The sequence below is a fragment of the Vicia villosa genome, linkage group LG3 (assembly GCF_029867415.1).
Source record: "Vicia villosa cultivar HV-30 ecotype Madison, WI linkage group LG3, Vvil1.0, whole genome shotgun sequence".
NCBI classification, from domain to species: domain Eukaryota; kingdom Viridiplantae; phylum Streptophyta; class Magnoliopsida; order Fabales; family Fabaceae; genus Vicia; species Vicia villosa.
Genome location: NC_081182.1, coordinates 2,700,735 through 2,720,420, shown reverse-complemented (window position 1 = coordinate 2,720,420; position 19,686 = coordinate 2,700,735). Strand labels below are relative to the sequence as shown.

The 19,686-nt window shown below is 30.9% G+C and overlaps 1 protein-coding gene across 1 annotated transcript; it reads right to left on the bottom strand.

Annotated features, from left to right (window-relative positions):
• Window positions 1-1,034: 1,034 nt before the first annotated feature.
• Window positions 1,035-7,626, bottom strand: LOC131660059 (protein EMBRYONIC FLOWER 1). The gene is made up of 7 exons (XM_058929187.1): window positions 7,323-7,626; window positions 6,155-6,355; window positions 5,083-5,459; window positions 4,899-5,003; window positions 3,409-4,733; window positions 1,481-3,151; window positions 1,035-1,377 (listed from the first exon to the last, which is right to left on the bottom strand). Exons 2-6 carry the CDS (start codon window positions 6,250-6,252, stop codon window positions 1,505-1,507), a joined length of 3,552 nt encoding a protein of 1,183 aa, XP_058785170.1. The 5' UTR covers window positions 6,253-6,355; window positions 7,323-7,626; the 3' UTR covers window positions 1,035-1,377; window positions 1,481-1,504.
• Between the last annotated feature and the right edge of the window lie 12,060 nt (window positions 7,627-19,686).

The following is a 19,686-nucleotide window of genomic DNA, read 5'->3' as shown; positions in this document are numbered from 1 at the left end:
ATCTAAATAGAATGACAAACATTATGTTAAAAAATATCTCAAAACTTAATTGAATTAATGAAACTTCTTTAAACCTATAAGAATAAATGCCACAAGACGAAAGGTTACTCTATGAAAAAAAAAAACGAAAAAAAAAACATGAAATTTAAGAGCATAAATTCGCGAAACAAATTTGTCATGGTAGATTGATAAGAAAAAGAAACAGAAATGATTGAAGAAATTCAAATTTTGGTTTCGTACTAACAATTTGTTTTTTTGAATTCGAATTTGACTTATCAGAATTCATACCACCATAATTCCTCTCCCAAATGTCTCAAACTCAGATCAAAACTAAGTAGAAGAAAATGGCATTATATTTCTATTAGATGGAATGTAATGTAGATTAACTAGAATCTATGAAGAAATTGCATGCATCAAAATCAGAAGAAGCAAGGTGAAGATGAGAAACTTATTGAATATTCTTTAAATGTGATAAAGTCTTAGTTCCAAGAGTAGAAATAGGTAGATTTTTAAAAGAATGTTGAATCCGAATTTTTGAGTAGTTATGTGGATGCTTTTTTACTTGATTTCAAATTTAGACATTTTTTTTCAATGGGTAATTTTTTAGATGAACTTGATTTTTGTAACAAGTGCATTGGGATTTCAAATTACAGACAATGCAAGAAGGGTAAATTTAATTTTTCACAAAGATGCGAGAGAATTAATAAAATTGCAATGAGCAATTCCCCCAAGAGTGAAATGGGGCAAAATTCTCCTTTAGATCCGAAACTAATAGCATGCCTATGAAATATGTTCAACCATGCTATTAGGTATGAAATAATTTTATCATGAAATGCACCAAACTCTACATGTCAAGCAGCGTTGAATTCAGTCTTAGGCAGAAACAACTTAAGGTAGGTTAAAAGAGATGAACCACATTCTTCCCCATCCTTCTGTAAATTATTGTCACAGACAAACATTATTTTCCTTATAGCTTTTGTAGGAAAAACTTACATCTCAGCAATAAACAGGATCTTTTATCTTGATACAGGCACTTGTATGAATTGTAACCATAGTATATTAAGTCTATACGGGGCTATTGAGTTTTCCCCCATAAACTTTATGACATCTTACAACTTTAAAATATTAAGGGGCTAGATAGACTCCCCATAAATTTTACAACACCAAACATTACATATGAAGCACGTAAGTTTTTCTAAAATTACAACAGGTTAATTGCATAATACTTTGCATGGTTGTCTTCTATTCAGCTTTCAACGTGGCATCTCGCTAACTCTTTCCCGACTCAATCAATATCAGATTCCAAGTCAAAGATCACCTTCTACACTGAGACGAAAATCATTTGCTATTCTTGCATTGCATGAAAGGTTCGACCTGCTGAAATATTTGAGAAAGATGGAAAAAACAAGGTTTATCAAAGAAATGCCGAATTATAAATTCGTAGCTAAACAGTAAAACTCGGAAGATTCTGAAGAGCTACCGAATCACTGAACAGAGGAGGACTTCAATGTTGTGAATGTTCTTTCATTTTAGTTTCTTTCAAACTTCTCTGCTGTTTGTGTCCACATGGAATAGGGAAAAAATGTTTGTTTTTGGGAATACTATTAAAAAATTTGAGATCCTCTCCTCTGATCATATAGACATTCCCTGTTTCCGGAACGGTGAACTCAGCTGGATTTCTGTTCACTGTACATGAGATGCCGGGTGTGATCTTTAATGGCACAGAGGTATGAGTACCGTGAACTTCAAACCTGTGTTGCTGGGAAGTTTTTGTTTCGTTATAAGACAAGTTACACTGCTTAAGAAATCTATTCGGTAGGGGTGCATTGGAACTCCTCATCTTTTCTTTCTTTCCAAACTTTGTTGAATTTTGACTATTGGAGTTTTGACCATTGGATCCCGCATCTTTTGCAAACTTCTTTCCTTGCTGAGCTGACGAAGACGCGCCAAAGGTTTGAGAGCCGATTAAACAGCCATGCTGTTTATCCGATAAGTAGCTTCTGTTGTAGTAATCAGACGACTGCCTTTTCAGGGTACCATTGGTTTTAGAAGTACTTATGTCCATCTTGGTATTGCAATCACCAGGATAAGAGGGTCTATTGAGCATTTGAGCATTAACACCGACATTGAAGGGTGTACGTGACTGCATGCCTGCATCCATAAGGCTAAGTAAATGCATGGCAGGTATTGTCTCATTAGAATACAAATCCAAAGATCCCCTCAAATTTTGATGAGGCTCTATTCCATTATGTTTGCAAGGATATGAGTATTCTCCATTCAGCCTGCTGAAGACTCCAGCACCTGTATTCCTACTATGCTTTTCTTGGCCTGTAGCATTGATATTAGTGTAGTTAAGATCAATATCCCTCCTCAAGTTCTGCGTATGTACTGCACCAGATCGGAGTGAAGTTATGTCCATGTTGCTACTACTAGGTTGAGAAGCAGCCTTATGTGATACATCATACCCTAAGGAAGTGCGATTTGAGGCCAAGGATGCCCAAATGCGAGAAGCTTCATTATCCTGCTGTAAAATATTCTTGTGTAAGCTACATCCTCCCAGGGCTTGCAAAGTAGCATTAGAGGGCGTGCGCTCTTCAAGATTCCCATTAAACTTGATATTCCGTGCACTACCAAGCTGGTTAGAAATCATAGGCGAAAACTGGAATTCATTCGATAGCTTCTTTTGGGACTGCGGAACTTCGAATCCAAAGGATGGTTGAGGTGGATATGGATTATTCACTCCCAAATTACTTCCATTGAATGGAGAAAAGTAATGATTTGGCTTTCTCTTGCAAGGTTTCACATTCTCTCCTCTTGTGACCGTGTTATTTTTCTTGGGTCTTCCCTTTGGTTTCTGCTTCTGCCCTTCTTTTGACAAGCTCATCTTTCCTTTGCCGTAAACAGCATTACCAGATGTCATCAGAGCGTTCCTACTGATAGAGGATTTTTCAAATATTGAGCCTCTATTTTCTACGTCAGGGAGACACCTCTCATACTGATTCTTTGCCATGAGTTCCACAATTTCCATGGGTATATCATCTAGTGTTCCCTGCTCAGACACCTCAGCTGCTTGTTCATTGTATGTTTTATTAATGCCTAGCTGTTCCGCAGCTTCAACAGTTTTTCCTGTATTTCTTGCACCAGTAATTTCCTGCAAAAAAGAAATCATGATCTTACTAGAAACATGTTTAAAGAAGTCAAAATGATTCTAATAATCTAATAGAAAATTGATAGAAGTGCAATACTGATTAAAATACTAAACTCGGGTCAGTGGGAAATGCTCGCACAAACGAAGTAAAAATTACAGAATACCATTAGCAGGTCACATAAATGATTTTATCTTCATCTGAGAGGCATACTTATTCTACTATCATGAAAAATATTCTGAGGATTTTTGAGGCAACTTACTTCATAGTGATTTCCTTTTCCAGAAATAGTATTTGTTGTGTGTCTGAAAGGAATGCTTGGTCCTCCAAAAACATTAGTTTCACTGTCTTTTCTATTAAGATTAGGTACTTTTGAAGTGCTCTCTTGAAAAGAAGATGAGAAGGGAAGGCGGTTTTCTATTTGATGGATGCATTTTTTGTTGTAACCATGTTCTGACATATGATTGTTTAAAGAAAGATGCAACCCCTCCTCCAGTCCTTTTCCATTCATCGCCCCTTCGACCGAAGGAATTGGAACATCAGCAGGCACACTAGACCTAATTTTTACCCCTGAATATGCAAATGAATCTCTGACAAGCATGTCATTTCTGTGGCTGGAAAAAGAATTAAGTTCTTCATCGGTTTGCAGCATTTTCCCCTTTTCTTTGGATGGCTGGAACTCGTTTTCTATTCTTAGGGTGTGGAAAGGAAAACTATCCATCCCTTTCTTTGTAAACACAGAAGGAGTTAATCTAGAAGAAACAGTTTTAGATCCATATGACTTATCGGTAGTATACACAGTATCTTCATTTTGTCTTCTTTGTCCTTGTGGCTCAGGAGTCAAGAAATTTTCTACAACTTGATTCTTTTTGTTCTTCTTCTTACCCATAATATGGCTTCTTTCATGTTCAGATTTACTCCAGTTACCTTTCTCAGAAACTTGTAAACCTGTTCCTGCTAGTACACCTTTGGAATTCGATTTCTTATTGAAAATAGTAACAGTTGTTTTTGCATTCCCCTCTAAGTTTTGAGCTTCAAATCCATCCCTCTGAAAATGCATAGTTTCCGTACTTCGTACTTCATCTAGGACAATTTTCCTTTTTCTACTCAGACCCATATTTGTTAAAGTCATATCTCCTTGAAAATCCACCTTTCCTGGGAAAATTGAGCGTGCCTGTGAAGCTGCAGAAGTATTGGAAGTGCCATAGAATGGGGATTCTTGTATGGCAGTTTTATCTGTCTTAGATTCAGCATTTTCACGCAACAAATCAGTCATCAAACGCACCTTCCGAGGTCTCCTCCGAGACACACCCATGGACTTTTCTGAATGACTATCCTGAAAATCATCTTCAACCATATTGTCTGTACTTCCTGCAGGTACTTCTTGATTACAAGCAAATGATTCAATAGGTGGTCCAGTTGTGTGATCACATTTATTATCTGTCTCCACAGCTGTTGCTACTGATTCTTTCTGGCATTGGTTATCTGCAGAAGGTGTTCCTCCATAACAAATCTCAGCAGAATTCTTATCCGTGTATGTAAAATTGTTAGCAAACTGAACATTAGAAACTCCATTACTTTCACAGCCTGTACCAATAAAGAAAACTTTTACTTGAATTGTACTTTTTGAAATCAAGAACATATTACAATAATTACTATAATATATACAAACTTGTCATTTCAATAATACCAAATAAAAAAAATAAGAGAGCTGCTGTTTGACATTAAAATGTCCATTTCAGTCAAAACTACCTCTTTCAGTTGTGTGCACTTCTTGTGCATAGCCGGGATAAACTTTTGGGGATGGAACACTTTCTGCTTGATGATTGAGATTATCTTCCAATCCGATCTCAAGGTCTGAAGGAAATAAGCAAAGTTAAACCAGCTACTTTAAACAATAAAGAAGATACTCCTATATAACTGATATTGACATTACCGATTCTTCTACTGAGTTCAACTCCGACTTTCTTTTCTTTCTCAATACTAATCGGTAAGCAGCCATCGAAACCACTCAGTTTGGTATTAAGATCAATGTCTCTTCTCACAATAATGCTAGACATTGGATCTTTCTGAATACAAGGTTTGAGAGCTGCATTACTACAGTTGGTATCAGATCTGCATCCAGTAATACAACGATTATAGTCTGCTTGGTTATCTTTAGGAATGTCTTGCGCAGCATTTTCTTTTTGAGAGTTTGGACAACGGTGTTTTGGTACGTCTAATGGTGGAAATGATGGTTGCTTTTCAGACTCGTCTATTGGAAATGGCCAACAAAGTTTCCAGTCTTTTTTTCGAACTTCCGAGACATATTCACTGCACCAACAATAATTAAGACAGTGTTAAAGATTCTGAAAGGGAATCAAGAAACGGTTTATGATTCCACAAAAGAAAATCGAATCCCGAAGAGAAAGTTTGGTATATCAACCCCTCCCAAATTAATAATGAAATCAAACTTTTCTGAACATAATTCGGACTATATCCAGAACTTTCAAAATTTATACATCAACCAACCAACCATATTTCTCTTTTTTTTTTCTTTACCAGCAAAAGAAATTGAATATATTCAAAGAAAGAAATGTGAGGGAGTACCGTAGATACTCCAGCACAAATTACAAAAGAATTTAGGGAAACCATTAAACTATACAGCCGGACAATGCACCAAAACTACCAACACACCTCAACCAGATTTCTCTTGATAAGTCCTTATTGACATGCAATAAAAATTGAAAGGGTTCCAACTTCAAAAATAAAACATACACATTACAGTAACCTACAGTGAATAAAAATATAGTAGGAGCTCCTCTAATTCAGGCAGTGTAATCAACAACAGCCACCAGCTACAAGATAGTACTATACAGTATACTATGTTAAGGAAGAAAGACTATAATAAGGAGCTCTATACTACAAACTATACTGTAGTGAATCTATATGCTCTATTCATCTCTCCTTCTCATCCTAACAGAAGTATAATATGTTTTTAAGAATATATATGCAGCCTCAACACTTACCGTATTGAGAAATGTTCACATTTTCCCGCATCCCTCTTACCAATGGAACTGGCAAGATCAATAGTGATTGAGTCGATCTCGATATATGACGATCCCATGAAGTCCGACAATATTAGAATCACCTGGCAAATAATTCTCCACTACTGTGCATGCACATCTGCACTGTACAAGTAACAGCAGCTAGAAGCCCCGATATGCTTCCTATTTACACAAATATTAAACTCAAACCAATGTTCAAAATAGAAACAATCGGTCAAAATGTCTAACGCTTAAGTCAAATTATTAATTTTAGTCAAACATATAGTCGCAGGCATGTGCCAATGTAAGGAAAACACTTAGTAACATGATAACATCTTAATCAAGCTTTGAAGAAAACTATTAGGGTTCATGCAAATTTAGTAACATGAGGAAATGAAAGATAAGGTCAACAAAGTCAAAGTCCAAGATAAAGCAATATAGAAGCAATGAAAACTCAAAACACATTTATTAATCACATAAAATGACAAAACTCAAAATTAAGAAAGTTCCTAAACCCTAGGTCTAATTTAATAAAACCAACCAAAAAAACTCTCATAGTTAATAATAGAACAATTGTAACGCAACTGCAATAACGAGTAACCATGCCAACCATTATAATTAGTACATCGATAGAGACAGTTAACAAAACGAAGCAAAATTAGGGTTTTTTGAAACTGGGGGAGAAAATGGTCATCTTACAACAAAAATATCATCGAATTGTTAGAATTAATGCGTGGTGAGAAACTCACCGCATAAATCGCATGTAATAAGGAGCTGAAAGAAACCAGATGATGAAACGATGCACAAATATCCACAAACGCCAATTAATATCCTAGGGTTCACCGTTCAAAGTGAATTTCTCTCTCATCAATAGATAAAAATTAATTAACTCGATTCGAATTAACAAGTATAGAAAACTAGAGAAGAAGAAAATTAGGAAAAAAAGGCATGAAACGGTAGCAATAGCAATAAAGCAGAAGATAGGAAAAAAAAAAGAAAATGCAAAGTAAAAGCTGAAGTGGACACAAACAGTACAGTGAACTCGAGATTTATTTGAGAACAAGTTCCCGATCAAGACGGAATCAATCACCGAATTATGAATAAAAAGAGTAACCGATTGATCTAAAGAAGAAGGTACACGCGAACTCACCTGTGGATCACCGTACACGATCTCTTCCAGCTGCTTAACCGATTCTCAACGGCTTCCGGTAAAAATAACACCGAACGAAAGAGCATTCACCGAAGAAGCAATAAAGTACAGCTCGGAGCTGTGATTCGCTACACCGCCGGCATAATTTGAGCGCGAAATATGCAGAAACCCTAGAAAGAGAAGAGAGGGCTTTCGATTCTTTCGGTTGAGAAAGAGAGAGAGAAAAATAGAAAGAGAGAGAGAGAGAGAGAGTGAAGATATAGATGAGAGAGAATTTTTATCTTTTTTTTTTTTTTGCTATAAGAGAATTTTTATCTTTTGTTCTTGGAAGAAGAAGTGTTTGTATTATTTTGTAATAAATTAAAATTTAAAAATAAAAAAAAAAGAAAGAAAATAATAGAAAAAAGAGAGAAAAGGAAAATACCATAGGAGAGAGAAGATTAGATCCAATGAAAATCTTCCACGTGTCGTTATTGTGCGGCTCTTATCACTAACCATTTATAATGGGCTTTGCGTTGTGGACGGCGAGGAAACCCTAGATAGAAGGGTAAAAAAAGCATCCGCGCGTTGATCTCACGCGATTCTTTTTTCAGCGCTTCATTTATTAATTTGTACCTGTCGTGTCATCTAAGGTTAAAGGTACTGATCATGCCATTTGCACATTAAATGTTTCTCATTGGCACGTGTTGTGCACTGCCTCTCTTGGAGAGTGGGTATAGGTAGAGTTCTAGACTTTATTTGAAACCCTAAAATTTTGGTATTACTTTTTGGAGGGTAACGGAGGCTAAGGCACGTTTAACCCTAAACATGTTCCAGCACATAGTATTTATATTCTGTCCTAAACCAGTAGTGGTAGTAATAGAAAAAATGTTATTGAATTTTTTGGAATAATAAAGGAATGATACTCTTGAGTATGTTTTTTAATTATGAAAATATATTGTTTTCAAATCATAATTAACTACGTAACAGTTTCAATGTTCATTATTACAAAAAAATTACTATTAAAAGATACATTATTCTATAAAAAATTGTTGTAGTCAATATAATAGAAGATCTTAAATCTTAAAGAGTATTAACGTAACTCCCAAAACTATAGAAAGGCAAATATTTTTTACGAAAGAATAATTAATGGGGTGAGATACATATATAACCTAATTCATAAAACATCTCATTATGGCAATAGAAAAGATAACTAAGTTTCCATATACGATTGTATTTTGATTTTTGAAATTAATGAAATGAAGACAAATTAAGTTACATTTAACATGTATTTCAAATAAAACTGATTTCTTTTTTTTACTAATTTCAAACATTTTTTCTGATTTTTTTTTAAATAATCAAAATTATATTAAAAAAATATAAAGAGTACTACAATCCAATACTAAGAGAATAAAGTCTAAGTTTAATATCACATAAAGAAACTACTACACATCATATATGTAGAGTTGTAATATATGTAGAGTTGTAGAAGACTCTCCGTATCATATATTTAACATTTGATTAAATTGAATGAAATTTTTTACTATTTCATATTTTTAGGTCGAATACATACAAATAGAATAATATTTATTATTCAAAATCAAAGGGCAAAACGTATGGTTACCCTGCATTATCATGATGAATACGATAAAATATCCGATATTTTCTAGAGTGGTATATACACAAAGTTAAGATCACCGGCAAAAAATTTCTAAACAATTTTCTGCTAATTAAGAAAGTATAAAAAATTAAAATACGTTGATTTTTGGCCGAATCTTCTGTGCGTGACATTCACACTTAAATACTAATTAAACTGCAATTTCTTTATAAAAATTTAAATGCAATACATATATAAATCACTCACATATCATTTTCATAGGCTAAAAAAACTTACCTAACCTTACATAAATTACAATGAATCTCGATTTTAATGGTGTGTGTAAAATTTTGTTTTTTAATTTAAATATATGTGCATACAAAAATACAAGGAAGTGGCTGCATGACCCATGTGACATAGATGAAATGAAACCAATGTAATTAAAGAAAGCTGTACAAAAAATTCACACTTGTCCAAAACCTCTACACCTACCCCACATACCATCATATTATACCCAAATAAAATGACCCATCTATATAACCCAAAAGTTTCATTTATTTTGTCCTTGATATAATTTATATTTATCCTATAGTGGAATCTTATGCTTTTCCTGTCACTTTAATTTGTACAACTTTGCTTCTGATCAGTATTCTCAGTTAATCCACCCAAATATATATATATATATATATATATATATATATATATATATATATATATATATATATATATATATATATATATATATATATATATATAAAGAGGAGGGATCAAATTACACCCGAAGAGTTACACCACGAGTTACACTCATTCAAAAACTACATTTTGAATCAATATTTTTTAAATTCAACCGTTGGATTGAAACATAATATCATATAGATCATACCTATAAAGTTTGAGCTTAATCTATAATGATTTACTATGTCATTGAATTACATCAAAATTAACGTCATATGAAAGCTCATTTTGACGTTAATCTTTGGATATCTTGATCGTATAGTAAATCATTATAGATTAAGCTCAAACTTTATAGGTATGATCTATATGATATTATGTTTCAATCCAACGGTTGAATTTAAAAAATATTAATTCGAAATGTAGTTATTGAACGAGTGTAACTCGTGGTGTAACTCTTCGGGTGTAATTTGATCCCTCCTCATATATATATATATATATATATATATATATATATATATATATATATATATATATATATATATATATATATATATATATATATATATATATATATATATATATATATATATAACTACAAATTCAACAAGTTGAATCGGCAGTTTTTTTTTTAATTAAAATTTTAAAAATTAATTTATTGACATAAATATAATAAGAATTAATTCGGCTTGTTGAACAATTCTATTATGCAGATTAATGAATCCACAAAATCAAATATCAAATGTAACCCTAAGATTGTCTTGAGACAATTAAATATCAATTGAAGTGAGTAAAACAATGAATGCGCGGTATAGGGACTGGATTTAATGGAATGGATTAGACTAACACAATATAGTGAAATTTTGTGAAATATTTAAAATACGATTATTTCCTCTTAAAAAATTACATCGGAAAAGGTCCATGCATCATGTTGGTTTTTTCTCTTTTCTTCGCACAATAATTGATCACATGTTATTTGAACACAAAATAATTGTTTCAAAATGATAGTCATTTTTAATTTATAATTTAAAATTATCTTTAAGTTACTATCTTAATAATACACATGCTTTTTTTTAATAGCAAAACAAAAAAATTAAATAAATTACATGTTTACATTAAGAAAAGTGCTCTTTTGTTCTAGCTTTTCATAAAATTTTCAAATTAAAATTTAGTGAATAGTTATTCTTAATATTTTATTTTTAATACTTGATTATTTTATTAAAAATAATTAAAATTTAAAATTTAAAAAAATCTCTTAATTTTAAAGCTATTTCAAATAATTTATTATAATAATAATTTTGAAATATAATTTTTTGAAATGTGATTTTGACTATGTTGTGAATTCTATTTATGAATGTTTATGTTATAGGATGTCAAAATTAATCATTCAATTTAAAAAAATATATATATAAAAAAAATTAAAATTAAAAAAATGGTTTTATAAAATTCATTTTTAAAAATTCGAGAAGAAAATTCATTTTTTAAAATCAAAACAAACCGATCCTAAAGCACATCGGTGCTCAAATGCAAGAAACAAATCTAAAAATTTAAGTCTGAAACAATAATTAACGGAAAGAAAAACAAAACTGACAAACTAAAAGAAAGAAAAACAAGTCAACCAAACCAACACTCTATACTATCCTGAATCCCCAAGCACATCAAATTTCTTAAGAGAGAGTAAATTGAAGAGAGGAAATCACGACCATCCACGAAGCTGCCAAGACTATTTTGAATCTCCAAAATGCGGACCTCCATAAAAAGCTTAGCAAGTTAGAGCAATATAGACATCACTACCTACACAAATATTAAAGCAGGGCAGTTGTCCACCCAATACTCTCGTAAACGCTTAATTGTTTGAACGATTTTGTTCCCATTTAACTAGAAAATTTTGAAGTATAAGCTTAAATCCACTTTCATGTCAAGTTGATTATCAAAGATATTCAGTGATTAACTGAAGCTTTCCCTTAAAAAAATTAATTTTGTTTCTCAATTTTCAAATTATCCAGATTCTAAAATTTCATATCAAAATTAGATCTTAAGACGTCTATTTATACCTAAAATTTGAAATAATTCAAAAACTCTTAAAATCGAAAGGGGCATTTAAAACCTCCTACTTTTTTATATTTATGGTAATAATAATATATCAATATCTAATTAGTGTTTTATTTTTAAAAGATAAACTTGAATAGTCTATTTCATATACTAATTTTAAATTTTAAAAAAATATTAGTTACTCTTTAATTGATATACCTTTATTTATTTCCCATTATTAAATATCTTCTTTATAACATTTTGATCTCAAATCAACAAAAATATTTTAGTTAATCAACTATAATTTATTATTACCATTAATATTATTGTTATTGTAAAATTAATAAGAAGTGAAGTACTACATAATTTGAGACGGGAGAGTATTTAGGTTTTGGTTTCATTTACATGGTTTTTTTTAATGTATTACATTGAGATCCAATAGTTAGATTGTGGATGACAGTGTGCCATTAGAAGGAGTTTGAGAGACTTTTTTAGAAACAGTTATAGCTGAAGAGATGTTTGACAGGATGGCACATTGGCACCTTTGTGAATATAAGCGGATGCAACTAAACATATAGAGTCATTTGTCCACAAATTTGAGGTTCTTATTTTTTTAGGTCACTAGAGGTTGCTATTTTATTTTATTTTTGAACTATTCTTTTTTTATGCAGTAGATCATTATATTAACACATGTATATTCTTGCATTTTCTTTTCTTATTCACATCACTTTCCTTAAACAAATGATACAAAAATTTAATTAATTTTATATGAAAAACAAAAACAAAATATTCATTTTTTAATTAACAACAAAGACACGTTTTTAAAAATAACGGATTTAGGAATTAGCACTATATAAGCAAGAAAAGTAAATAAGCAAGAAAAAAAATCCAAAATAAAAAGCTACCACCCAAAAACAAACTATAAGACCATGTGCAATTGTGTGTTTATTTAAACTCAACATGGCAAAATCATGTGCAATGGGGTGTTTAAAGTAGTGTTGAGTGTGTGTTGGAGGAGAGAGATGTTGAGAAAACTCAACACCATGTAGACTGACGCAGGGGCTGACTTGGCTGTTTGTGATTGGCTGGCCAGATTTTTATCCATTTAATACTTTGGACTCAATTATTTCGTTGCAAATTAATTTTTTTGTTTTTTTTACCAAAATTCATGATTTTTTTTCTCTATAAATAGAGACTTGGTTCATTTGATTTGGACACAGAAAAAAAAAACTAAGTTTTTCACTATCTTAATTTTATTATTATCTTTCTATTAGTGTTTATTTTGAAGTTAAGTGTTTTTTTTTAGTGAAATGGATCTCAATAATCATTTTAACACTCAAAATTCTGCTAATTTTCCATTTAACCAAAATCCCAACAATTTTCAAAATCCCAACTATTATCAAAATCCAAATCAATTTTTCAACCAACATCCTCAAAACATACCTAATTAATCGTGTGTTGTATTTTAAATTAATTTAAGATGATTTGTATCGTATCCAATTATTTAAATAAATTTTGTTTTTATTACAAAAAATTAAAAAATAAATTATTAAGTATTTATTATTTTAATTTAATTTTAATCGATAATTGTAGTTTTATGTAATCATAAAAATAAAAATAAAATTTAAATAAGAATATGAAAATAAAAAGTGGTGGGGTAGGGTGTTGAGTGAAAAACCATTGGAGAGGGTAAAAGTTGAATGGGTGTTGAGTTATTAGGTGGAAGAAAGAGAAAATGATGTGGAGTGTTGGGAGTTGAAAAAGTGGGTGTTGAGTGTTAAAACCATTGTAGATGGTCTAAGATACAATAAACAAACCAACACCCCCAACTAGGTAAGCACTAGCTAGAGCTCAGTCCACACAAAGTCATCATCAACACAAACAATCACCACCACCAAAAAACACTAGCAACACTTCAAGAAAATAATTAAAGACTATCAAGCTGCTATTGATTCATAGAGAATAGAGTTTTTAATTTGGACAGAGAAAGTATAAACATGATTACAAATCTACTAAAATATCATTTTATCGTATAAAAAATATAATTTTCTTCCACATCCTTTACATTAGTTGATGCATTAATAGCAATTATATCACTTTAGGAAGTCTAAATCGACCAAACAACAGAATATCAGGTCATAGTAAGTTCACCTTTAATATTAAACCTACCATCTAAAGAGATAAATAACTCAAATGGAACGAAGATACCTAAGTAAAACTAAAATCCAATCGAACTAAAAAAAATTATACCACACCACTGAAGTCATCTCTCAAGTTACAAACAAATGAGAAACCGACTCCACCAAACTCCCACATAAAAGAAAAAAATCTCATATAGATCAAATAAAGTCGTATGCTTTGAAAATGGAATGAGATAACAAATATGCATCAGATTTTGGCATGAGATGAGATCCAAGTAGTTGAGAGAGTTTGGCTAATGCATGGATCATCGTCTAATTGATTGGAGGAGGATCGGTTTGGATCGATTTATGTTGTCAATTGGTTGATTGTCTGATAATTTTGTTTTTACTATAATGAGTGCTCTATTTTTTGCTTGGTATGTTGGTTTGGTGTTTTTTCTGGTTGTCGAATATCTTGTTGGCGTTTTTCTCTACTTATTCCTCAAACTATTAATGTTAGTTATATTTATTTTTTACCTTTTTACTTCAATGTTTAGTCTCGAATACTTCTAATACTCTTTTTTTAAAGAAAATATATTATATAGAATAAAGGTAAATATGCACCAAGGCCAAAGTACATAAGAGGAGGCTAGAAGAGACACAAGTGATACCGAAAAAAACCAACCAAAATAACAAGAGCGAAGAGAACTACACATCACAACCATCAAACTCTATAAGCAGAAAAGAAACACCTAAACAAAAACGAAGATAGAATTAAAAGGCGAAAAAAGAAGGCACCATACAAAGAACGAGGTAGAGTTCCCCAACTTAGGATCAACGAAAACAACAACCAAACTCAATTGAACTATCAAGAACACGCTAAAAGGAGGCCGAAGTCATTCAAGCCGCTATTGGCCCAAATACTTGATACATGTCTCGAACCATGCTGAGAAAGTACTGGAGTTCCCCACATACCTATCAATATACCATTTCCAAATCAAAAGGATGCTCATGTCTTTCACGTCCTTTGCATCCACTAATTTACTTGAGAACACAATATCATTATGAGATTTCTAAATCAATCATATCACAACATGCTAAATCATAAGACAACCCCTAGCTTAAAGGACCACCAATAAAGAAAAACATTTGAAAAAAAAAATTAAGAGATCTATAAGTAAAGTTGCCGACCAACTCAACCAATTAAAAATCTCATATCAAAGAGACATCATTATGTTACCTCTTTGTACTTAATTTTTTAGGGTTATCTTTCTTTATGTTTTTCTTAGTTATCTTTATCAGTTTTTTATTGGTATTGTAAAAAATTGATTATATAATTATTATGTTACAATGTGTACTTATTTTATTAGGGTTATCTTTCTTTATGTTTTTCTTAGTTATCTTTATCAGTTTTTCAATTGTTATTTTAAAAAATTGATAACGTGTGATCGATCACAAACATCATTATGTAACTCTCTGATTATGGTGAATGTTAGTTAGGTCAAAGGATAGAAGCTGTTGGTTTAGAGTTTAACTCCTTGTTGCGGCATTTATTTGTATGTTCTTTCAAAATGTAAATAGGTTGTTGATATTTATAAATTTCAACGTTTTTTTTAAAAGTCTAAAATTATATATATATATATATATATATATATATATATATATATATATATATATATATATATATATATATATATATAATTTTTTCTATTTCAAAATAAATAATTTATTTATTAAAAAATATTTTAAAATATGTGACTACTTTTAATTTTTGTTGCAATAATAATTAATTTTTAAGAATATACTGTCTAGTTAAGATTATTTATATTTTTCTTAAATTAACATTTTTTTTATTTTTTATTTATGGTAAACATAAATACTAATATATTATAAAATACTTTTTAAAAAATCTATTTTTTATATATTTTATAATCCGTATGCAATACTAGTATAGTAGTATTAAACCAATTATTTTGTATAATCGAATTGTCATCTTTTATATATACTTTTTCTCTTGTTTTTTTTTTCTTCGACAAAATGGGTTGTGATTAATTAATTCAAACCCATTATTACTCCGATTATGAACTCAAGTAGTATATTAGTAATAATTGTTTGAACTTAACGCATTATGTATCTAAATAAACGAATCATTTGCAGTTCTTGCTACGGATCTTATTCAACTTTAAACTCTTTTAGTTCTATTGAACTGAAGATTTCACTTCAATTTAGGAATCAATTGCTTAACAGTGGTTGTTTCTAGATCTAATGATTCGATTCACGTATCAGATCTGATAATTAGAGACTTGAATAATCAGATCTGATAATTAGAGACTTGAATCTCTATAATTCAATTAATAATTAATTGTTAAGTATTTACGAACAATATTTACCTAACTGCTATAATTCGGCGTCAACAAATAATTCATATTGTGGTAAAACCATTCAGTTTATTTAAATACCCTAATCAAGTTAATTACTTTCTAATTGATGCGAATATTCCTAATCCGAATTACTTTTTGTTTCTTAAGGATGAAAAATGAAGATCAGATTTTAACAGAGAATTTCATATATTGGATTTAATCATTTAGTTTGACTGGAGAAAGGGGATCGAGACCATAGAGTTTTTAGTATATAGCAACGAAAATTGGTTTTATTTAATTTTCAGTTTTCACTACCTGTCAGGTCGTTTTCATGTCTCTAATAATTCCTAAGTCTCTTATCTGATAAATTGCCAGTTTGTACAACAAAAGCTGAGAAATAGGGCCCTTGTTTTTTTTTTTATAATTTCGGTGCCATAGCTCCTCTAGTTTTCTAAGAAGCCAACCGAACTTCTCTTGCCAAAGAGATGTACTATATACCATTTTAGTTTCAAACATACTCTCTCTGGTCCCATTTATAAGAAAAAATTCTCTTTTTAGATACATTGAATAAATAATGTATATGGACAACATACTGTCTAGATACATTATTTATTCAATGTATCTAAAAAGAGAATCTTTTCTTATAAATGGGACCAGAGGGAGTATTAGACTTCCCATATAAGTTTAGAGGGGAGGGGAATAAGAGGGATTTGGATTGTCTAACTTTATGGCGCCAACTACACCCTACCTTTCAGCCATCCTGAATCATTCGATCAATCTTATGTTTTACACGGTGCCAAGTGTCCATGCTTTTGTGAAAGAAAAAAACTAAGTAAAAGAAACATGACTTAGTGGTACACAAAATCCATCTTCTTCCTCTCTCTACACTGCCAACCCATTTTCTTCACCCTCTGTCCCCGTCGCCACCACACCCACGGTCAATTGTCATCAATCAGGTCCCATCTATGCGAACTCCTTCTCCAACTCTCATCATATCTAATTAACAACTAAACAACCACAAATTTCATGCGCAACATAACCATAAGTAAATGGAAAAAAACAGAAACAATAGCTCTAAGCTTTTGACTTGCATGGCCATGGCGTTGTAAAACAAATTTAACTTGAAAGTAAAAAAGAGTGACAGTGATGCTTGATGATTTTCTATCGTCAACAAGTGGCGACGATGGCGGCAAGCGGTGAAGATGACATGTGCGATTGAATTGGCAATTAAAATGACAGTAACAATGGTTTATCTGGTTAGTTTGATGACGACGATACGGTAACGGTGATTTAGCCGGTTGATTTGAGGACAATGATGCAACAAGAATAGTTTAACTGCGTGGCTTGGATGGCGACCTCAAAGCAGTCGTGGAGATGAAGATGAAAGCTTTTTTTCGTTTCATGTGACCTTAAAACACGTGGAAAAATGTAAAGCGTGAGATTGATCGAGTGATTCAAAACGGTTGAAAGTTAGGGTGCAGTTGGCGCCATAAAGTTAGACAATCCAAATCCGAATAAGAGACTTTGAAAAAGAAAAACAAATCTACTATCTACCCATTAATAAAAGATTGACCAAACTTCCAAAAATATCTTTTTCTTAAATTTTTTTTACACTACACTTTGGATATTTTAGTAATTAACAAATTTACCCTTCACTTTATCATCTTTTCTAACTAGATGCACCACTTGTCATCCTTTTATTAGGGATGGCAACGGGTGCCCGTGGGTGCGGGTTTTATACTACACAAACCCGCACCCGAAATTACCACCCGAACCCGAACTCAAACCCAAAAACTATTCGGGTGACAAAACAACACCCACGCCCAAACCCGTTGGGTTCGAGTTTTTTCACCCAAACCCAAACCCGCAACAAAATACATAAAATATATTTTTTCTACAATTTTCTTACAACTTTCCATAAAATATATATATATATATATATATATATATATATATATATATATATATATATATTCGGGTATGATTTTGGGTTTTGGGCGCGGGTTTCACACTACCTAAACCCGTACCCGAAATATCGGGTGGCACCCGAACCCGAACCCAAACCCAGTCAACTCCGGTATTCACCCGTTGACTCGGGTTCGGGTGCGGGTGGGCTCCGCGGGTTTGGGTCTGTTTGCCATCCCTACCTTTTATTAGTTCAAATTAAAAAGCACTTTTTCTCACCCTCAAATTTTAAATTCACCATACCATGTACCTATTCCAATACACCTCACATACATTCAATATTTCATTTCTTATGTTCCTATTATTTCAATTAATTTTTTTTTAGTAAACTCACTTTAGCTTTCACGTAAAGATGTAAATATATGATAAAAATAATGAAAACACATTTTAATTGTATGGTACAAATTTTGTGATCAAAATTTTTGTTGTTAATTGAATTAAAATAATTTACAATAAAATATTTATAAAAAATATTTAATAAAATTCTAAAATTACAAATTGTAGACGTTAAATCAAAATAAATATTAGAAACAAATAGAATAAATTCATGTAAACAATTTGACAAAAATTATCTTGACTTATATTTAAACAAAAATTAGATGAATGAGAAAATTAGAATCACTCAAATTTACTATTTTTACGGGTCACTTTCACCATTATACATTTTTTATTTTAATTAACAAAATATTTATAATTATTAGTAATATTCGTAAATATTTGTAATATTAGATAAATCCTATAAAAATTCATGCTTTCTTTACAAATGGAATCCTATAATTATCATAAGACCAATATCCATTTAAGATTATGTATTTTAGATGATGTACCATTGTTCATCATCTGACCAAAAATATTGATTTTTTTTGTATTTAGAACATATTTTATCTATTCTATTTGTTTATTATCACTAAAAATACCAATTAATCTATTTTTTAACTTCAATAAAATTAAAAATGAATCTTATCAAAGAGAATAATACTACATAGTCATTCACACAGCTAACTTTTTATCTTACGAGTCACTATCAAATTATTACCATTATTTTTAAATGTCAATTTTTTTCTTCTTTTTCCATGTCACAAGTTTTTTTAAAATTATTTAATATGATTGAGTTTATCTAATAATTGTTTATTTTACCATGTGTATCTAAATACATCATTTATCAAATTGTTTTTTGTTATAATATTTTGATTTCATAATTTTTCATTGTATTTTTCTAATAAATATGAGTTTTTCATATGTATATCTAAAAAAATTATTTCGTCAATATTAAAATAAATTCACCTGTGCGGAAGCACGGGTCTCTGACTAGTGATTGAATAAAAAATCAAAAGTTGGAAGTGCATATAATTTCCGGAATTTTTATTTTATTAATGATTAAAAAAATCTAAATTGAAAATTTTCAGAACGGTACTGAACGAGAAGTTTGAAGAGTTTAAATAATTTTTTAAAATTATAATATATGTTATTAAAATACTTCAAAAACTAAAAATATATTAATTATAAACTATCATTTATCTTTTGAGAATCTCTAACCTCACGCCTTGGGACTCTCATGCACAATGCGCATTGCTAAAAATGCTCTCTGCTTTCGTAGATGTACCTCAGAAAAGTATTTTTTTTCCAAACTTGTTTTGTTC

Bases quoted from the DNA above. Each gene is read 5' to 3' on its own strand.
- LOC131660059 (XM_058929187.1), bottom strand. From the start codon at position 6,252: ATGGGATCGTCATATATCGAGATCGACTCAATCACTATTGATCTTGCC. The intron at 4,734-4,898 runs GTAGTTTTGACT...TTATTGGTACAG, and splicing joins AGTGCACACAACTGAAAGAG to GCTGTGAAAGTAATGGAGTT. The intron at 3,152-3,408 runs GTAAGTTGCCTC...TCTTTTTTGCAG, and splicing joins GAAAAGGAAATCACTATGAA to GAAATTACTGGTGCAAGAAA.